The 20,072-nt window shown below is 39.4% G+C and overlaps 3 protein-coding genes across 3 annotated transcripts; 2 read left to right on the forward strand and 1 right to left on the reverse strand.

Annotated features, from left to right (window-relative positions):
• Positions 1-326: 326 nt before the first annotated feature.
• Positions 327-7,698, forward strand: loxa (lysyl oxidase a). Its single transcript, XM_087792508.1, has 7 exons — positions 327-973; positions 2,016-2,124; positions 2,396-2,533; positions 4,695-4,851; positions 6,832-6,927; positions 6,992-7,107; positions 7,179-7,698. The coding sequence occupies exons 1-7, from the start codon at positions 403-405 to the stop codon at positions 7,183-7,185; spliced, it is 1,194 nt and encodes a 397-aa protein (XP_087648634.1). The 5' UTR covers positions 327-402; the 3' UTR covers positions 7,186-7,698.
• An 865-nt stretch (positions 7,699-8,563) lies between these two features.
• Positions 8,564-12,589, forward strand: snx24 (sorting nexin 24). Its single transcript, XM_087791229.1, has 7 exons — positions 8,564-8,738; positions 9,408-9,491; positions 10,181-10,285; positions 10,436-10,530; positions 10,635-10,664; positions 10,734-10,798; positions 10,919-12,589. The coding sequence occupies exons 1-7, from the start codon at positions 8,670-8,672 to the stop codon at positions 10,987-10,989; spliced, it is 519 nt and encodes a 172-aa protein (XP_087647355.1). The 5' UTR covers positions 8,564-8,669; the 3' UTR covers positions 10,990-12,589.
• Positions 12,590-12,602: 13 nt separating this feature from the next.
• Positions 12,603-19,879, reverse strand: ggcx (gamma-glutamyl carboxylase). Its single transcript, XM_087791226.1, has 15 exons — positions 19,714-19,879; positions 19,455-19,649; positions 19,237-19,395; positions 18,157-18,322; positions 18,008-18,086; positions 17,844-17,950; positions 17,613-17,776; positions 17,244-17,542; positions 16,648-16,779; positions 15,759-15,910; positions 15,442-15,611; positions 14,359-14,489; positions 14,153-14,300; positions 13,069-13,267; positions 12,603-13,005 (listed from the first exon to the last, which is right to left on the reverse strand). The coding sequence occupies exons 1-15, from the start codon at positions 19,736-19,738 to the stop codon at positions 12,849-12,851; spliced, it is 2,283 nt and encodes a 760-aa protein (XP_087647352.1). The 5' UTR covers positions 19,739-19,879; the 3' UTR covers positions 12,603-12,848.
• Between the last annotated feature and the right edge of the window lie 193 nt (positions 19,880-20,072).

Genomic DNA, 20,072 nt, shown 5'->3' on the forward strand with positions numbered 1-20,072 from the left:
TTATACATTGAACTCATTGAACCAGCAAATGATTAAAGTCAACAAGTTGACACCAAGTGAGTGTCCTTTGTTAAAAAAAAAAAGAAAAAAAGTCGCAGCTCTGTGTCCTTACAGGAGGGAACAGATGAAATCTTTTGTAAACACGTTTGAAAAGTGCCAGACTGAGAAGTTATCAAAGCTTCCTGGCGGAGCCTCAGCAGACATGCGGCGGTTATATGAGCAACTACTTTAACAGAATCTCCACACACTCCTCCTCCTCCTCCTCCTCCTCCTCCTCCTCCTCCTCCTCCTCCTCCTCCTCTTCATCCTCCTCTCTCAGCCGCTCTCTTTTGAACCCTCACTGAGAGATGGACTAGTTGGAGCTTTGGAGGACAGGAAAAAAAAAAGAAGAAAAAACTCACTATGGGATTGCACATATTTGACCCTCAAGTTTACCTATTTCTCTATGTATTAGTGTCTTGTGTGCGGGCCGCGCAGCCTCAGAGGAGCCCCCCCAGCAGGGCGGCTCTGAGACAGACCCTGCAGTGGTCGCACAATGGGAAGGTCTTCAGTATCTTGAGTCAGGGGTCGGAGTACCAGCCGGCGAGACGGAGGGGCGCGACCCAGGAGCAAGTGCAGCCCAAGCCGGTGACCATCATCCGCGATGGAGACACTGGACAGCAGGACACGCCGGTCCAGCAGCAGCAGCAGCTGCCGGTCCAGAGACTCGTCAGGGGTCCCGAGCACCGGCAGCATCACCACCGTCCCCCCGTGGAGCGCACTGAGACCCAGAGGGACCCCAAAGTCAACGAGACTCAGGGCGGGCTCACCGTCAGTCCAGCTCGGGTCGAGGACATGATGGTGGGCGATGATCCCTACGACCCTTACAAGTCCCACGACGACAACCCGTACTACAACTACTATGATGCTTACGAAAGACCCCAGCCCCGGTCCAGGTCCAGGGCGGGATATGGCACGAATTACGACCAGTACGGTAGGTTTCGGTCTCTTGAATTTTTTGGTTGGTAAATTATTCTTCTTGAATAAAAAGTTCGCTTTGTTAAAAAAAAAAAATTAAAAAAAAAGTTTTTTTTACACGAATTATCAGTGACATGTGCAGGGCTGAGTTTCTGTCAACCGGGGACCTGGGCAGTGGTCCCCTGGTGGGCACTGTGACACCTTCTTTCTTTTTTTTAATGAATTAACGTATTTAATTAAAATATGTGCTAAAGGTATTTACCTCAATACAAATGTTTAGCACATATTTGGTTGGGAAAAAAAAAAAATCGAAGAAAAAAAATGCAAGTTTTCAGAGTTTTCCCTGGTTCTGAACAGACAAGTTAACGCTGGTACCTTCCAAACCTTTGAGTTTGAATGATCAAAAACTAGACAATTGTCCAAAAATATATAAATTATAAATAAAATGTATCATATATATATGTATGTGATTAAATCTGATATTTTTTTAGCATTTGAAATATCATTGATAGCAATAAGCCTATTGGGACAGCAGGTGGCAGTAGCTTTCTAGAACTCGCTTGCACAACAAGACAAATGATTCCTATCTGACAAACCTGTCAGATTGGTGTCTATTGAAATCTTTAAATCAGTTGTTATATCAAAATGATGGAGGTGGTTAAAGAAAAACAGAATCCCGTCAGTATTAAAACCTGCATTCAAGCTTAAAGAACAATTCATTTAAAAAATGATTCCACTTCTGCTCCCTCGACGGATCATATGATGAAACTCCCTGGGGTTGCAGCCAAGAACATTTATTTATTAAAGTCAGAACGTTTGCCTTTCTTGAGAACGCTGGACAAGAATTTCACTCCACATAGACATCAGCGTGAGTTGAAAAATGTGGTCTGGAACCAGTGAATGGTTGAGGAGGATGATGTCACTGCCACGATGTGCAAGTTTCTCTCGCGACTAAATACATAAAGATGTCTACTTCTATAATGATGGCCTTTTGTTTATTCACAGAGCACTCGGGTCCACCTCTCTAGACTTATACAACCTTTATTTGTTGTGTGCAGGTCTTCCCGACCTGGTGCCGGACCCGTACTACATCCAAGCCTCAGCTTACGCCCAGAGGGTCCCGATGTACAACCTCAGATGTGCTGCGGAGGAAAACTGTCTGTCGAGGTAGTGGACACTCTGCAGATAGGAAAAAGAAGGGGGTCGTTCAGAACTAAGGGGGGGAAAGATGGAGTGAAATGAAACAAATCATGATGGACGTGGGGTGGAGTCAGAGATGTCTGTAAAGTTTAATCATAGCTTGCTGCAAAGACGGAGACTGGTAAACACATTATCAGGAACCAGACTTTATTTTTCCACCCAACATTTAGTGTTTTCACTTCAAACTTTCCCCTTTAACTTGAGCTCACGTTTCTTCTTCTTCTTTTTTTTTTTGCAGTTCAGCTAATCGAGCTGACATCAGAGACTACGATACCCGAATGTTGCTACGCTTCCCTCAGAGAGTCAAGAACCAGGGCACCGCAGACTTCCTCCCCAGCAGACCTCGCTACTCCTGGGAATGGCACAGTTGTCACCAGTGAGTAGAACCAACACCCTGTCGCAGTCTTGGTTCTCTTCTGTAACTGGAGCTGCGTCCTCGCTAGGGATGTGATAAAATATCCATACACTGATATATAGTGTTTATTTTTGTTAAAGTTTTTAAGTTATTACTGTAATTTGGGGGGGCTTTCATGGTTAATTTATACTTTATTTTAATACAGGGTAGATTTTACAATTAACATGCAAATTAAGCATGCTAAAGCAACAATGAGATCCTGCAAAATCCCGGCAGTGACTGAGGACGAGAGGATACAGTCGACTCAGTTTTAAAAGCTGATCGTTGGACATATTTTGGCGTCAAAACAAACGAACGCCATCGTGTGATCTGTAAATTCTGCAACACCAGAGTTAAGTACTCGACAATACTACAAATATATCCTTGTTACTACAGAAATACAATATAATGCAATATATTATATTGTTGCCCCTGTATTGTTACATTTGTTGTTATACATATTGTATTGCCATATTTTTAAAATGTATTTATATTCAACTACATTTTCATTGTCATAACACTTTATCGCCTAATCCCCATAAGGGATTTTGTGGTCAAGAAATTAAAAGAATAATAATAATAATAATAATTTTGGGGGCATTTTTTAAATGTTTTTATTCTCTTGTTGTTGATGTTTTTCGGCCCCCAAAAAAGTCTCAGATTATATTAAGACCCCTGAGGGGTCTTCACTCTTTTTGGTGTTCAGCTGCAGCACTCAGACTCAACCAACTCTTCTTCGCCTACTGTTCCCATATTCCATCCCGCGACTGCCACCTGCTCTTCGACGGAGCTCATTGCTATCAGTGACAACTCAAATGTTTTACAACACGTGTAAACTCGAGGCCCGGGGGCCAAATCTATCATGCCAAGTCATTTTATGTGGCCTGCCAGATGTTTGGCTCAAAATAGATTCATGTTCATGTTGATATCATGACCTATAAAGATTATGGATATGATCAAGGATACAAGAACTTTCAAGCAAGTAAGTTCAAGTGATGTTTAAAGAAAGGAATTTAATGGGAGTGTTTGGTAACCGAGGACAGACACAAAGATAACTAAGATTAATTGATCCTCAATGTTCGAAAGGGGAATATTTAACTGCTGTGACTGCCCATTACTCTGGCGGCTGGAAAAGCTTGGCATCCTGTTTTTTTTGTTTCACATTCTTTCTATAGAGGTATTTAAATGGTACTTTTTAAAAGTTGCCTTTACTGGAGACTGCTTTAGATACATGGGTTCGAGGCTTGTGATACATCCGTCGTTTAATGTGAACCTGTTTTAATTTGAACCTATGAACTGTGCACACTTTTGTGTGTGTGTGTGTTGTGTGTGTGTGTGATGGAACTGGGGGATTCTGGTACAGAATCCTGAACCCTCAGCAAACAAATGCCATGTATTATCAAAGGCAAGATTTAGTAATTCCTCAACTAAATGAGGAAGGTGTAGAGTCAGAAAAAAACATGGATATAAATTTAGTCTGGATAAAACCAGTTCTATCCAGATGTTCTGTATACTGTATATAAAAACCCATTTTTTATTTTGTCCTTTAGACAATGGATAGAATACTTTTACTGTTTCCTCAAAAATAGAAACAGATATTATCACTTACCGATTTAGTGATTTTGTTTATCCAAAGAAAACTTGGCAAGGGAGTCAAGTTAACTTGGGAGGTTCCAGTTCTTTGGAAATTCCATTTCCCGGTGAAAATGATGTGACTGGACTTGACTTGACCTTCAATTGCGACTCCAGATGTCATAAAAAGGTTGGCGAGCCAAAAAAAAGGGGAGACGGCGGTGAATTATCCGAGTCACGTCGCACAACAATCAGTGCAGTGTGCTACTTATGGAAATGGAGCTGAGCCAGACCCCAGAAGTTCAGTGCGGTGTTTTCACAGGCTAATGATGTCACCCCTCGCTCTTGTGCACTTGAGACCAGTTTAAATACTGACCCAGCACAGATGGAAAGTGATTAGAAGAGTAAACAAAGCTGTTATTTTAGCTACATTCCCCGCAGGTAACAAATGTTAATCACAGCAGCATCAACAGGACGTGATTCTTGGCGAGCCTGTGAAAACGATGATGTCTAAACCTTTCTTTTGTTGAAAAAGAGAGGAATTCTAAAGAGATCTGCTGCTGATCCACAGGCACTTCCACAGCATGGATGAGTTCAGCCACTATGAACTGCTGGACGCCTCCACTCACCACTCCGTGGCCGAGGGCCACAAAGCCAGCTTCTGCCTGGAGGACACGTCATGTGACTACGGCTACCGTCGACGCTACGCCTGCACCTCACACACCCAGGTCTTGATCTCTGGTCAAATTATAGTCTCCACTTCAACGTAACGTCACACACTTATTTCAACAGTTGCTTTATGAAGTATTGGGATTTAAACAGACTTTTCAAATTCATTTCAAATTTCAAAAATCACTTGAAATAATATTCTTAGCATGTAGTCAGAAGACATGCTCGTGTAATAAACATGTTATATTATACATATAAGTAAGTAAGTAAGTAAGTAATTTTTATTTGTATAGCGCTTTTCCAGACCAGGGTCACAAAGTGCTTAAACAATCAAAACAATATTCAATAAAATATATACTTTAAAGGTCAAGATAAAACTGATAACACAACAGGAGTTCCAGAAAATCAAGGAAAAGCCTGAACAAATAAAAACAATAAATAAATAAGTGCAATTGAAGTCATAATTACACACTACAACATATTTAAATGTAATAAGAAATACACTGATTATATTATTTTAATAAGAACATTTATCTTCCTCTTCTATTAACAAGCTAACAGTAAAACATTTTTAGCAGCGAAGATATTAGCCGTTAGCAGTTAGCTATAGAATTTGTTAGTATAAAATCTCAGCAGAAGATGTAGATAATGCTTATTTTAAATTAATATTAAAGAAACTTACAAGGCAAGGCCAGATTTATAATCATAGAGGGGATTTTTAAAATGTTGGGTGTTTTTTTTTCCTTATTTATAGTTGAAGTAAATGTAGTACACAAAACCTCTGGTCATGAGTGTCCAGGCTTTTTTTTTTTTTACTGAGTTGTTTAATATATGAATAAAATCATCTTACTTAGAGGTATGAAACTAATTATAACCAACTACAACATAGGAACACTATTACATTTTTGCAGGAGTGACCAAAAAAGTTTTTGCAGAATTTTTTTTAATGTTATTTATTGCTCACTTAAATCTCATCTTTTCCTGTATATCAGTTTACAGTATGTCTGTACATTTAAATAATCATACTCTTCGAATCATTTTCTTTTCTTTTTTTTTATACATCTGAAATGTTCAACTATAATTAAACTCATAACTGTTTCAAAGATTCTATTGTACACTGATGGTTCAAAAATTAATGTTTTAAATGTTTAAAAAATGTTTAAAAAAAAAAAAACAACACTTGACCTACATGTGCTTGTGATGATTATCCGGCTGATGACAGGAGTATTTACTTAACTTCTGGCTGAGTTTTACTTTTTCTGTAAACAATTACAATTTCCAATCATTTTTAAAACATGTGTTTACATTTAGTGTCAATGGGTTTGTCTTATGAGCCTTTGTTATTAAAAGACATTTGTTGTTGTTAAAAGTATGTTGTTAGAAACCAAATGTTTGTCCTGAGGAAGAAAAAACCTTTTACAAGGTGATAATTTGTTTGGGCATTTGTAGCATTAAATGCCAATCGTACTGAGCTGGTGTTTAGAGTTGCTTCAGCCAGAGATGTTTTGGAACATGTTTATTTCCACAGCTCCAGATTAGTGAAAGCTAATTCATGACCAGCACTTTCATCTCTACATTTTCTTGCTGGTGGATTCATTTGGTTCTTAACCCTTGTATTATCTCTAACAAATGTGTTTGTGGTATCCCTTGTGTTATCTCTGGGGTAAACACATTTGTTTTCTGGCCTTAGGGTTGAAATAATGTTATTTATTTTGCGCTCTCTAGCGCCAGACTAACCAAGCCATGTTTAGTGTTGTTAGCATTAGTAGCAACCATTTCTTTAGCATTAGCAACATTTCAACAGTTTCAATCTCAGAAGACGTAATAAGAGGATTGGCAGTGATTTAAAGGTCAACATTATAAAATTATGATTTACTCTTTTTTCTGAAATAGTGTAAGTTCAACTGGCTGCTACTTCCATCTTTGATGATGGAAAGTTGGACAAAGTGTCTGCCGTGGAAACATTAGCGAAGTAGCTCCAGCGATAAAAGATAGGAAAGTATGATGGTCTTTGAAGTTGTTGTTTTCTCCATCTTCAGGGTCTGAGTCCAGGCTGTTATGATACGTACAACGCCGACATCGACTGCCAATGGATCGACATCACAGATGTGAAACCTGGCAACTACATCCTCAAGGTTGAGACGAATCATCACAGAAATGTTTCCTTCAGAGTCGTAAACGTGTCGTTCTGTTTTGCAGATCAGTGTAAATCCATACTATCAGGTGCCTGAGTCTGACTACAGCAACAACATTGTGCGTTGCAGCGTTCGCTACACTGGCAACTACGCTTACGTGTCGGGTTGTCACATGTCTCCGTGAGTGTCGGCTTCTCAGAGATTCACTTGTTATTGTTTCTATGCAATAAATTATTATTCTTTTCTTCCAGGTACTAAAGCGGCCTGGATGTGTGCGTAAACTCAAGTATTGCAACAACAGTGGAAATGAATGCACATAAAAAGGACATAAAAAGCCATAAAATATTTAAAATACTCTCAATAAAACAGGAATATTTTTACGTGATTGCAAGTACTATGTTATTTCCTGTTGTTTTTTCTTTAAGAGAAATGGATGTTTGTCTTCTGCCCATTTTGTTTGTTAAATTGACTGAGATTATTCATAAAATAATACCACATTTTTACCCTACTCTTAATGAAACCATCAGACTTACTTACTTTGTTTGCTCTTCGGTTTAGCTATACACATTCTTGTTTTGTACCTCTTTATCTCTTTGTTCTTCATACTTTGAAGGAGACTTGAAAAAGTAAATGTTAGCAACATTTCATTGATGCAGAAGAAGATTTTTTTGATATCACTGATGGACTGAAATGGATTTGCTGTGTTGAAATCAAAAGAAACTCCACTTGACTTCGTATTGAATTTTTACTTGAATAAAAGTTTCTTTAATATGTTTGAAGAATAACAAAGTGTGGGTGTGCATGACATTGAGTCATTTGGCATTTTTTCTCTCTCATCAAACATCCTCCATTTATACAAAACAGAAAGTACAAATACAACTAAGAATATCAAGATATTTTTTTACATTCGTTAATATAATTTCGAATTTTGATAGAAGGTTGTTACTTTCAGATCTATTCATGGTCAGACTCCTCCTTACATCAGTGATCTGATCCAGCCTTACACCCCAGCTCGGGCTCTGAGGTCTGTGGATCAGAATCTACTGATGGTTCCTCGCACACGGTTCAGGACCAGAGGAGAGAAATCCTTCCAGGCTGTTGCTCCTAAACTTTGGAACGATCTTTCTCTCTCTCTGCACTTGATGGATCTACTGACTCCTTCAAGAAACATCTTAAGACTTTTTTATTTGTTCAGGCTTTTCCTTGATTTTCTGGAACTCCTGTTGTGTTTTCAGTTTTATCTTGCCCTTTAAAGTATATACTTTATTGAGTATTGTTTTGATTGTTTAAGCGCTTTGTGACCCTGGTCTGGAAAAGCGCTATACAAATAAAAATTACTTACTTACTTACTTATAAATAATACCTAGTGGTTTATTTGAGTGAAAAGACTAAAAACAAGAACAAATGTATTTACTTAAACAAGGTAAACCATGGCAACATAATTTAACTGAATTGTGGTTTAATGGGTAACAACGATATTTATAAACTTTTTTTATAAACATAAATAAAAAAATAAGGTGGGTTTTTTTTTGGTTAAGACTTTTGTGCGTGCTTCGTCCTCCTGACCGCCAGATGGCGGCATTGGTACGGCAGACTTGTTTTGGATCCTGGACTTCTTGTGTCACTGGCTCCGGGAGAAAAAACCAGAGTAAACCGCCAGCAGTGTGTGAGTGAGTGTGTTTTGTTGCTCGTGTGAATGATTCGTCAACGAGAGAGTGTCGTTCACAGCACTTTGACGGACGATGCATCAGGTCAGCGTCTCCATTCCTTCGTTCCGCTCGGAGAACACGGCGGTGGAGCGAGGATACACGGTGGGTCTGCTCGCTTATCTGATCCAACCCTCCCTCTGTTTGGAGATAAAACATCTCTCAGGCGCCATAGCTTCCTATTCGGAATCAAAAGAGTTTATATTATCAGTATTGTAGGTTGTTTTCCAGTGTGTTGTCCAGAACAACCATCTCGTCCTGTCTTGACGTCACTTTCTATTTTTCCACTGACCACTGCAGACGCCTCCTGCAGCTGCTCCAGCAAATACTTTTAAAGCAATAACATGTTTAAACGTCAGAAACTTTATTATTAGCGCTGAGAAAGATTATGATATGAAGACCTTGTAAGGTTAAGGTTGGCTCAGATCCAAATGTGACTTCAAGTCTGTCAAGATTGTTTTATTTAAACTTCCAATTCCAACCTTCAACAGTTCTTGTTTCTACTCTCTGGTTCATCCACTTGTTGACTTTTCTGCCCACAACTTCCCTCTGACCAAGAGCAAGTCCAGCTAAAAGTGACATTTAAGGGAAGAATATTGGAGTCCAGAGTTCATGTAGTTCGTAGATATGAAACTTCATGTGTTTTTTTTTTTTCTTCTTCATCATCATCTGACAGATGTTTCCTGTTGTTTTAGCCGACGTCAGCCTCTGTTGTGGACGAGCCAAGAGTCGCTGACCTTTTTCATTGATTCAACGTGCTTTTTTTTGTTTCAGGTCTTTAGAATCGATGTGTTGATGAACGGAAGACAGCACCTGGTTGAGAAACGCTACAGTGAATTCTACACTTTGCACAAAATGGTGAGAAGATTCTTCTTTTCAACTCGTACATAATATTTAAATATATACATATATTTACCTTTAATAAGACCTTTTTCTATGACATTGTTTTTGGTAGATTATGTCTGTCCACCAATTATAAAAAATACATATTTATATGTTGAATGCTGGGGTATAAAAAACAGAATAAAAGTCAATGGGTTGGATCTGGTCTGAAGTAGCTGGGATGTGCTCCAGCCCCCATGACCTTAGGAATTAAGTGGTTAAAAATGAATGTATAGTCAATGATGGTTTAAAAGAAGAGTACAGGTCAATCATAAAAAATATTGCTGCGTACATATATTTCTAAACATTAAATGTTTTCCTATCATTACTGGAAAAGCGCTCTACAAATTTAAAAAGACAGGTATTATTATTTAATCTGAGTTTTCACAGCACCTACATTCTAACCTTAAAAATATACAAAGCTAATGAAATGGACTGAACCGAAAAAGGCACTGGTTTTAAGAACAAATCATTAAAAGAACATGATGATGACAGAATGTTTGGTAAAATATTACTCATGAAGTATTAGGTTATTCAAGGAAATGTGTCATTAAATACTGGGTGTTTTTTAAATCTACACGTGAAATAATACATTCACTTTGAAGGTTCTGGTAAATTGAGGCTGACAACAGCAACAATTTAATGATATCTTCAATTCTTTTCAGTTGAAAAAGTGCATAAAGCCGCCTGAGATTCCCTCTAAACACGTCAGGAACTGGGTTCCAAAGGTCCTGGAGCAGAGGCGGCTCGGCCTGGAGCTCTACCTGCAGGTACACTGTCGTCCCAACACGCCCCCTGCCGGACATCTCCGTGTCCTGAGCCTCCTTAATCCAAAGAAAACACTAACGCTATAATTCAAACGTTGGCAGCTCTTGAAATAAGCGGTCGTTCAGTCTCTGCAATTTGTTGTTTTTATTCAGACTATAATTATGGAAAACGAGGCTCTTCCCAAGATATTCCTGGACTTCTTGAATATCCGACACTTTCCTTCGGTGCCAAAGACGGAGAGCTGCGGGTGAGTCTCAACCGAGCGGTTGCAGTATTGTTTGTTGGTGGTTGAAGGGAGTTCCCAGTGTGCCGGGCGGGGACGTGGCTTAACCTCTGCTTCACATCCTGCAGGTCGTTCGACACGGAGTCGCTGGAGTCCAGGTGAGAACTCCTGTTTGACTTGATCTTTTTACGACTGTTTATTCACTTTTGTTTGGTTATTTTTGTCAGTAAACTTTCACATCAGCCGGTCCTGCTCTTCCTGAGAGACCCGTACCTGCTGCCGTCAGCTCACGGTGAGTCTCTGAACCTCTCGTGTCCTGAAGAGGTCGACAGTTGAACTGCTGATGTGATATGAAATGTAGAAGATTTATAGCCAAGAATCGCCCACTAACGTCAAACGATCTTCCCTTCAGACTCGTTTTCCAACGTGGTGATCGAGGGAGTCGTTCACGGTGTCTTCTACCCGGACCTGCAGCCTAGGTAGAGGCCCCGGGTCGCACCGGAGAGAAAGAGACTGTTACGAGCAACTCGAGAAAACCTCATTTTCCCAAATGTATCATGACAGAAAACCTAGTTACAGGTTTTCCTCCAGGTACGGTCTGTCACAGCAGAGACACACGTGTGTGAGTGAGTGTGAGTGAGTGTGAGTGTGTGTGTGTTTTCATTCATTTAAACGTGTATTTAAAGACCAGCAAGAATTGAAACACAAAACACTTTAATTCGCCTTCACAATGAAGGCTCGGTGAAGGTGGTGAAGCAGCTCATGGGAGCACGAAGGGACACTTTGATGCTGCTGCACTTATGTTTGACTATTAGCACTGACGAGGGATTCTTTAAATCAACCACCGGTTCATTGGGTGGAGCACTGAGGTTTCACGGGGAGGAAAAAATAATGACCTTAAACTGAAATGAATGAAGAAAAGAGGAACTAATGGTGTCATTTTGAGTTTAGTTCACTTAGTTCAAACTCTGTGGGAGGATTTTTAACACTTACATCTATTAACAGTAACAGTCAGTGGTGTGAAACAACATTTATAACATTTTATTGTACTTGAAATGATTTGTTTTTAAAAAAGATATGCTGACTAAGCAGCTGCCTTGAAGGCTCAGGACAGTGAGACCTTCTGAAGGATTCAAGGGAGCGTTCCATTTGTCATACTCGTGTAACGCAGCTGCACAGCTCACCCCCAAATATGAGAAATGTACCTCAAATAATCAGTCTGGACGAACATTCTTATATACTCGGAGAGTTAAATTAAGTTTCCTTTGCACCTTCAGCAATAAAACATGATCTCTGGTATTACAAAGTCAACCTAGTGATGCGTAAGGAACGCACCAGGACGACACGCTTCAGTTTCATTATCGTTCCACTCCATGGGTTGACAGATTGCAGAAGTAAAAAAAAAGAAAAAAAAAGTAGAATTTGTTTGTATTTCCAGCACTATTATCAACTATGAACACTTTGATGTGTAAAGATGCACCTCACAGACGCGGCTATGCTAACAGTGTGATCGACTACATTTGAGGTGTGTGTGTGAGTGAGTGTGTGTGTGTGTGTGATACATAAGGGATCTAGTTTCAGACATGAATTCAGTGGCGTGACTAAATATTTTTGTAGAAAAACGGTTGACTTTGATATGCAAAACTAAAGTGAATCCGATCTTGTGGATTTTTCATCATCCGATTTTATCACATATCAACTTCTTTAACGAGAATGTGAATTTCCTCCTGATCTTCTTGAGAAGCACATTCTGTGGACAGACTGGCCAGTTTCTGACTCCAACTTTCAAAATGATTTTGTTGTAAAGGGACTTGAGCGTTACTTTTTAAAAAGCAGTAGAATATTGTGCAATATTGAAATTATAACTTTATACATGATTTATTAACACTATCATGTTGCATGTGATGATTTTGTCGTTGAGCTCATGATCAAACCTCATAATCATAAGGACAGATTTATTATTTAAATGTTTATATTGTTGCTTTGTGTGTAGCAGAAGTGCCATAATGTCAAACTGTGTGATCACTGAGCACTTTAGGATGAGTGACACTAACACCAATAAAATCACGTTGCATTAATCACCAGTGGAAACTGTGTTTTTATTCGTTAAAAAATACTTTTATTCATCATGATTTTTAGGCATCGTTCAAATCACACTTTGAACATTTTTATATAATTCTGAAATTACTTTCTTAGCTTCAGCTTATCTAAAGAAAATGACGAGGAAAAAGTTGCACAGCAATGAAATACTGCAAATTGTTTAAAAGTAACAAGGGTTTTGTAAATTAGAAAAATATACTTTCTGCTCAGAATCTTCAGTAACATTGCGGTCGTAAAGACGTCTACAGTTCATCGTGACCGACTTCATCTTTGAGGGGGTCGTCCACGTTTTGTTCCACCTGAGGTTTCATGTTGGCGAACTCCACTTCTCGTGTGAGCTGCTCCACCGGAGGAAGACCCACCGCCAGGTTCCGCATCGCGATGGCCGTCATTAGAAAACTAAAAAAAAGAAGAAGTATTGAGAAATTCAACTGGTCAATAAGGCAAACACGCAGTACTCACGCTCGTCGTATCGTGTAGTATTTCTTCACAGAAAATCGCTCGAGTCGCTCGAGCAGACCGGCCTCGCGACGCTTCTTCACCTCCTTTATCCGCCGCTGACGCTTCAGGAAGAGTCGAACAACCGGATCAGTGGCGTTGACCTCCGCGCTGTCTTCTGCCTCCAGCAGGGGGAGCAGCTCCGGCGGGAGCGGCTCGGTCTCTGTGGATGAATCATGTCTGAGTTAGTTTTGTAATCAAAGAGCACGCTTTCATTCAAACAAAGATCGTGTGTGAGATGTTTGTGTATCGGATTAGTTGCCAGACGACACCCGCGTTACAACATTGAGCAAGAATTCTGACCTAAAGTTCACTTTTTGTGTAACTTACTGATAAAATACTGTTTTTAATGGTTCTCTTAGACAAATGACCCCAGAGACAGATTTGTGGATTTTAGTGAAATGTTAAGGGATGCTTTAATGTTGGTGGTATTTAAAATTACTGGATCCACAAAACTGATAGTGGTGATAAAGAGTATCAGAATATTGAATTGTTGAATTTAACATTACACATTTGTAATACAATTATTGAAACAGTCTAATTATGTATTGTTTTCTAAATTAATGATTGTCTTGAAAAAAAGTTTAGTTTTTTAAATAAAATATAAAAATGTTGAAACTATTAAATCAAATGTGAATGCTACGATTTAAAATGTGTAAATATTTTTTTTTTTGTATTATTATTGTTGGAATAAGAATAACAAACTCAAATAATATATATTAGTTTTGAAAAAAATGTAATCTTTTTAATTCAGCCTTTAAAATAGAAATGCAACATGGCAAATTCTTGCTCAGGGAGACTGTGTGTTGTGCAAGCAAGTTCCAGAAACTGTCCCATTTTGATATCATAGCTAAACTAGGTGTCTACATATATATTTAATTACATAGTGAATTGTATTGATGTTGGGCAATAATATTGGTTAAGAAAATCTCGATATGGGTGTAAATGAGCTGCTTGGCAGAGGTCTGCACCAAGAGCGGCTCATGTGAGCTGCAGTGGTGCTTGCAAGAGGTGGTCATAATGAGGTGGTCATAATAAGCTGGTCCACCTGTCCCGTTGCGGATGCGCTCCTGCAGCTCCTCCAGCCTGGTGAAGTTCTGCAGCAGCGTCACCTCCGTGGTGTTGACGTACACGTACATGTAGCTGGACGGCTCCTCCGACACCGTGTACACTTTGTGGTACTCTCCGGCCGGAACCTGCAAACACTGATCAAGGTCAGCACGTCTGTGATGTCATCAAAGTGCGTCGCTGGACCTTGGTCTGCTCGCCAGGCTGCAGAGTGATGTTCTTCTTCTGCTCCACCATCTCCACGTTGACTGTGCCCTGCAGGACGTGGATGCTGGTGTTTCCCAAATCTTCACTCACAAAGTTTTCTAAATGAAGTCCTGTCAGATCAAGACATCAGTCAGTGTCTACAAATACCATAGAAAGACACTCAAGTGAGTGCAGACCTCTGCCAAGCAGCCTATTTACACAGATACGTTTTGTTTGACATACTAGATCCCGATATTTATTTTATCAATTCACCCTTGATAGCTTTTTAGCCTTTGAAATATTACTGGTAGCATCAAGCTCAATGTAAAAAAAAAAAAGTAAAACTGAAAAGTAAGCATTTCATTTATTCTATTATTAATGTATTTATTAAAAGGTTGAATTGTTTTTGTTATTTTAATCATTTCATTTTAAAAATTGAATATATTCCAAAATAACTTTTACACAGATATATTTCATATTATGATTTCAGTAATCAAACAAATAATCTTCTTAACTCAATATGTTTTTAATTCAATAAATGTAATAGATTTAAAAATATATACAGTATATTTTGAAAATATTCCAATTTCTTTAAATTATTTAAGTCCAACCTTTCAATTTAAAAAGTATTTAATTCAATTATTAAATTAAAACAAATGTAACCATTCAATATACAATTTATGAAATTCAATGATTCAACAAAATAATGCAATATCTTTTTAAGTATTTCAAGTGTTTTATTCGATTTTTTTTAAATGCTTAAAAGAAAACAACGTTCAACAGTAACAAGTTTTTAAATGTTAAAATTGAACCATTCAATTTTTGATGGCACTGGTATACTTTAAATAACATTTAATGCATTTTTTATATGTTTTAACTAAGACTAAATTGTACATTCAGCTTGAATATTTAGTTTTTGAGACGGCTAAATACAAGTCTCAAAGAATGATGTATTTTTTAATATATATATTTTAGTAGTTAGCGTTTTACGTTTGCTATCATGTGTAATCTGTTTATAATTAAATAGGTTATTTGCACATATTTTATACGATTAAAATACAAGGTTCTGTGCTAAACAATCACCTGGGAAATCAGCGATGAAGACGATCTCCGTCTGGTTGTCCAAACTTCCTTCTATCTCTGAGAACTTTTTCCTCCAGGGGGACAAGTCCACCAGCAGAGGCATCAGCCAGGGGTTCGGACGGAAAGGCGACCACTCGGCCTTCACGATGTCCACTCGAGGATCGAAGATTCTGGGAGGTGATGACGGATTTGATCATTGATGAGACGACAGATCTCCTCTCAATACAACTAACACTTTATCTAATTTGTTTTTTTTAATGAGTCTGGAACTTCATCTGCTCAACATCATGGTCCAGGAAAGAATCTGGAGTTCTCACCTCTGCTGGAAACGTTCGTTGATGGAGACCCAGATGTCAAAGTAGATCTCAGGATCCGTGATGTTGTATCGAGGCAGTAAGTGACTCAGGCAGGTGGAGTACTGCTTCAGCATGTCGCCGTGGTCTTTCCAGCGCCGGCTGTGCGTGAACACCTGAGTGAGACATTCATTTATTTATTGTTTTTTTGGTCCAAAATATTTTTACATGTGATCTTATCCTAAGTTAGAAAACTATGGAAGTATATCAATGTCATTAGAATATTGAATGATTGAATTTAGTGTTTCAAGTTTTTCATCTTTGTACCTTTTTTATTGAAATGTGGTTGTTTTTTGCATTGAATTACTTACTTTTTTAAATAATTGAGTTCAATTATTTCTGTATTAAAGGTTTGAATTAGTTTAAAATTATTGAATTTAATAATTTATATAATGGAAGGTTTAATTGCTTTCTTAGTTTTTTTCATCACTGAATAAAAAGATATAAAAGATATTGAAATAAGATAATGTAAGATTTGTTTACGCATATCAAACAGTTTTACAAGTTTGATATGCTAATTTCAATCATTAAAACGTGTTTTTGATTTTGTAATTCAACATTTGTATCTTCATACAATTAAATTGTAAATATTTTCCTATAATAGTGACACTATTTTCTATATTGAATTTAAAAAGGCTACAAATATTTTTAAATGAAAGAATTTGTCAAATGTTTTTAAACATGGAGTTTGTTCAATAATTCATTGTTTTTTTTGTGCCCTTAAAAGATAAGCTCCCAGCATATCAAACAAACGGTTTGAAGGCTGCAACATCCTAACTGGAACTTTCTATTAGAAGTTAACGGTGATCTCTGACCTTCCCCTGTGGATCAATACAGGTGTTTTGTAACCTACCCCTGGGTTCAAATATCCAACGTCCCCTGTTTTTCCGTCTCTGTAGGTGATCTTCACATGCTGGTGGCTCCGCGAGTGAACCATCATGTCCCAGGAGTATCCGTACAGACCGTTGGTCCAGTTGTTGTAGCCCTGTGGGGGAGGAGAGGACGAGAGCACGCTTGAGTAAAAATCCAATCCTTCATTCTTTATTTGTCGTCAGGGTCATTGTTCCGGTTTCGATTTCCCAACACTGACTGACTGAGGAAAGATAAGGATTTTGTCCAAAGCAAAGTTCAAACTTCTTTTTTTAGCATGTATAGAAATCTGCTGCTGATTGACTTCGCCCGTCAGTCAAAAAAGATTCCCACTGATGGTTTTTTTAAAGATGAACATTGTGATGGCCTTCCTAATTACCATCTGGATCCACAAATCTTTTAAAGGTTGCGAGCAAGTTGCGAGGCCACTTCTGCCCCTGATTTTCCCTTAAGCTCATTGAAATCATTAAAAAAAAAGTGTATTATATAAAAAATATTAGGTGAGAAATTTAAACGAGCTGCTTGGTGAAGGTCTGCGCACGTAGTATTCTACTGTAGTGATAATTGAAGGTCACGTACCCGAGTGATAAAGTGGGAGTACGGGAGGAACAGCTGTTCCGAGATGTAAAGGATAGTAAAAATGGCCGCCAGCTTGTGCTTGAATCTCATCGTTTTGGGAGCCGTGGTGGTGTTTTGGCGTCTGCCGTCGCTGCTGCTGCCGGTCTCCGGGTAAACACAGGAGCTGCTGGGTTGGATGTCCGTCGAGGTCAGGGGCAGGAGTGACTTGAGAAGTGCCGGGAACGGAGCGAAGAATCTTCTGGGCCAGTCGGTGTAGCAGAACAGGGGCGTGGTGGCGAGCATGGCGTATGGAAACATCCCTGAAAGAATGTTTTTTTTTAAGGTTAAAAAAGATCAAAACGATTCGTCTGAGGAGATCGAAAAACCCACCGATGCTGAAGAGCTGTGAGTTCATGCAGTGGAAGTAAGAGACGAAGAACATGGCGTACGGACGAGTGATGTCGAAAAACAGAAGGTATCCGGCGGACAGATCCAGGATCAGGCCGCCTCCGTGAACCACCAGCAGGTTCACCAGCTCCACCGGAAGAATCGTTCTGGAAGAAGATGGAGGTTCAAAGTTTTTCTGAAGAAATACATGGAAGATAGGGAGAGAAGACACACTTGAACGGATCGAAGAGCCAGTGATGAGCCAGATAGGACATGGAGTAACCCTCCACCCAGTCTGCATCCAGCTTTTTGATTCCAGCGATGAAGTAGACGATGAAGATCTAAAGGAAGAATCCTGGTTCAATCACTCGTCACAACACTTAACAAGTGAAACAAACCTGAGCTCTCAACAAGGTGTAGTTCCACAGAGGGACGTGAGCGTTCCTGATCGAAGGTCTCCGCAGACCATCCATCGACCTTCGGAAAAAGAAAAAAAAAAAACACAATCAGACCCTCAGGAGTCTCGCGGAAAAAAACTTCCACTCACCAGTATCTGTTGCCGTCCATGAGGGTGAGCTGGAAGGCGATCAGGCCGTAGAGATACGAGTGATTGTTCCAGGCGGTTTTGTCCAGGAAGAAGACGTACCAGTAGGTGGAGATGAACATGAGGCAGGAGAGCCTGTAGAAGCAGCCGAGCATGATCCCGGACGCTCCTGCAGGATCCACCATAATAGTGTCAATAATAACTATTAACTCATCATTTTTCTATCACTAGGGCTGTGTAGTGACAAGAAACCATTCATCACAATCCAGGGGCAACAATACAATATATTGTGATACTGTAAGAGTAACAATATATTGGTAGTATTGTCTTGACTCTGGTGTTGCAGACTTTTCAGACCACATGACTCTTGATGAAGTCGTAACGGCTTTTGTTTGTTTTCAAACCAAAATATGTCCAAACATCAGCTTATAAATCTTCTGGAGGCGACTGTATCCTCTCATCCTCGGTAATTGCCACATTGGTGACGTTGGGTGTTCATCGTTGGCTGCCGAGGACGTAATGACTGCCGTCATGTAGTGGCCGGAGGTTTAATTGCGACACAAAAATGAACAAACGCCTTGAATACTGCATGTTTGAATTTAAATCTAATTATTTAATTTTAAACACGCTTTTTTGGGAAAAATCAAAACAATATTCAATAAAGTATATACTTTAAAGATCAAGATAAAACTGATAACACAACAGGAGTTGTAGAAAATCAAGGAAAAGCCTGAACAAATAAAAACGTCTTAAGATCATTATCAAAATCAATACTGCTGTCAAATATTGATACGGTTAAGCAGAAATAAAATATAGGGATAATCAATGTATCCATTATTTCTTTAACCTAAATCTATAACTACAATCAAACTTTTTGTCAAATATTGTGCCTATATTGTGTCTAATTTGTGTGTATCCATACCAACCTACTTTGCTGTGTAATTACTTGTAGTGTTTGCCTTAAGGGGAGAAAGAAGGAAATAGCACGTCTGGTTTTTGCTCTTTCATCTTGAGCCCAGACCGCCCCCCTGCAGAGACAGAACCCCCAACACCACCACCAGCACCAGTGCTTCCTTCACTCACCGACAAACATCACCACGTACACCAGGTACATCCAGTCCAGGGGCAGCGGCTGAAGGAAGTTGAAGAGAGGGAATCTACAGATGGCTGCTCCGTCAAGGTACCTGTAGTCCAGGTGACTGAGACCTCGCTCCTGGGTGATGTCGATGACCATCAGGAACCCTGTGGACGTGAAGAAACGTTGTCACACTTGTTCATGGAAGATTCTCAAAGGGTTTTACCAAAGAGACAGCGGAAGATGCCCAGGGACGCCGGGTCAGCAGGTCGGTTCAGAAGAGACACCAGGCTGTGCCAAGACCTCAAGTCGTCTCTCCTGAACCCGAATATTCGCTCCATCTTGGTTTTAGTCGATTCTTTATCCTTATTATTTTCTTTCTGCGTAGTCCTTTCTTTCCCTCCACTGCCAACGTGAGCCCCTGAAAATATTTATCCAACATGATGCACATTGTTTTTCAACCATCTGTCACTGACTTGACTCACCAGCGGTCGCGTCTCTGGTCTCCATTCCTCCCTGCGCTCGTTCAGAACCAGGATAAAAAACAGGGCCGTTGTTGTTGTGTCCCGGACCAGGTGGAGGTGTCCTGCCAGACCCGACGGTGGAGTTACGTGTCACAGTCGCACGCACGCATCAAGTGCGCGCAGAAGTCCCGACAGGAACAGGGGGAGAGGAATGTTGTGGAAAGGAGCTCTCGTCGCTGATTGGCTGCTTGTTGTCCTCGCCGTGACCATGTTATTGCGTCATTTCCTGTTGTACTTTTTTGCCTTTTATATTTTTATAATTGGGTTTATTTGCTCACTGAGTTATTAAATACATATAATGTAAGGAGAGAATTGTAATT

Source organism: Callionymus lyra, chromosome 5 (genome assembly GCF_982586985.1).
Source record: "Callionymus lyra chromosome 5, fCalLyr1.hap1.1, whole genome shotgun sequence".
Lineage (NCBI taxonomy): Eukaryota > Metazoa > Chordata > Actinopteri > Syngnathiformes > Callionymidae > Callionymus > Callionymus lyra.

What these genes read in the sequence shown, in the direction of transcription:
- loxa (XM_087792508.1), top strand. Translation starts at nt 403, where the DNA reads ATGGGATTGCACATATTTGACCCTCAAGTTTACCTATTTCTCTATGTA. An exon ending in GAGGAAAACTGTCTGTCGAG is followed by an intron (nt 2,125 to 2,395) that starts GTAGTGGACACT and finishes TTTTTTTTGCAG; the next exon opens with TTCAGCTAATCGAGCTGACA. An exon ending in CTGGCAACTACATCCTCAAG is followed by an intron (nt 6,928 to 6,991) that starts GTTGAGACGAAT and finishes TCTGTTTTGCAG; the next exon opens with ATCAGTGTAAATCCATACTA.
- snx24 (XM_087791229.1), top strand. Translation starts at nt 8,670, where the DNA reads ATGCATCAGGTCAGCGTCTCCATTCCTTCGTTCCGCTCGGAGAACACG. An exon ending in CCAAAGACGGAGAGCTGCGG is followed by an intron (nt 10,531 to 10,634) that starts GTGAGTCTCAAC and finishes CACATCCTGCAG; the next exon opens with GTCGTTCGACACGGAGTCGC. An exon ending in CCTGCTGCCGTCAGCTCACG is followed by an intron (nt 10,799 to 10,918) that starts GTGAGTCTCTGA and finishes TCTTCCCTTCAG; the next exon opens with ACTCGTTTTCCAACGTGGTG.
- ggcx (XM_087791226.1), bottom strand. Translation starts at nt 19,738, where the DNA reads ATGGAGACCAGAGACGCGACCGCTG. An exon ending in TTGGATATTTGAACCCAGGG is followed by an intron (nt 15,911 to 16,647) that starts GTAGGTTACAAA and finishes TGTCTCACTCAG; the next exon opens with GTGTTCACGCACAGCCGGCG. An exon ending in AGCCTGGCGAGCAGACCAAG is followed by an intron (nt 14,301 to 14,358) that starts GTCCAGCGACGC and finishes CAGTGTTTGCAG; the next exon opens with GTTCCGGCCGGAGAGTACCA.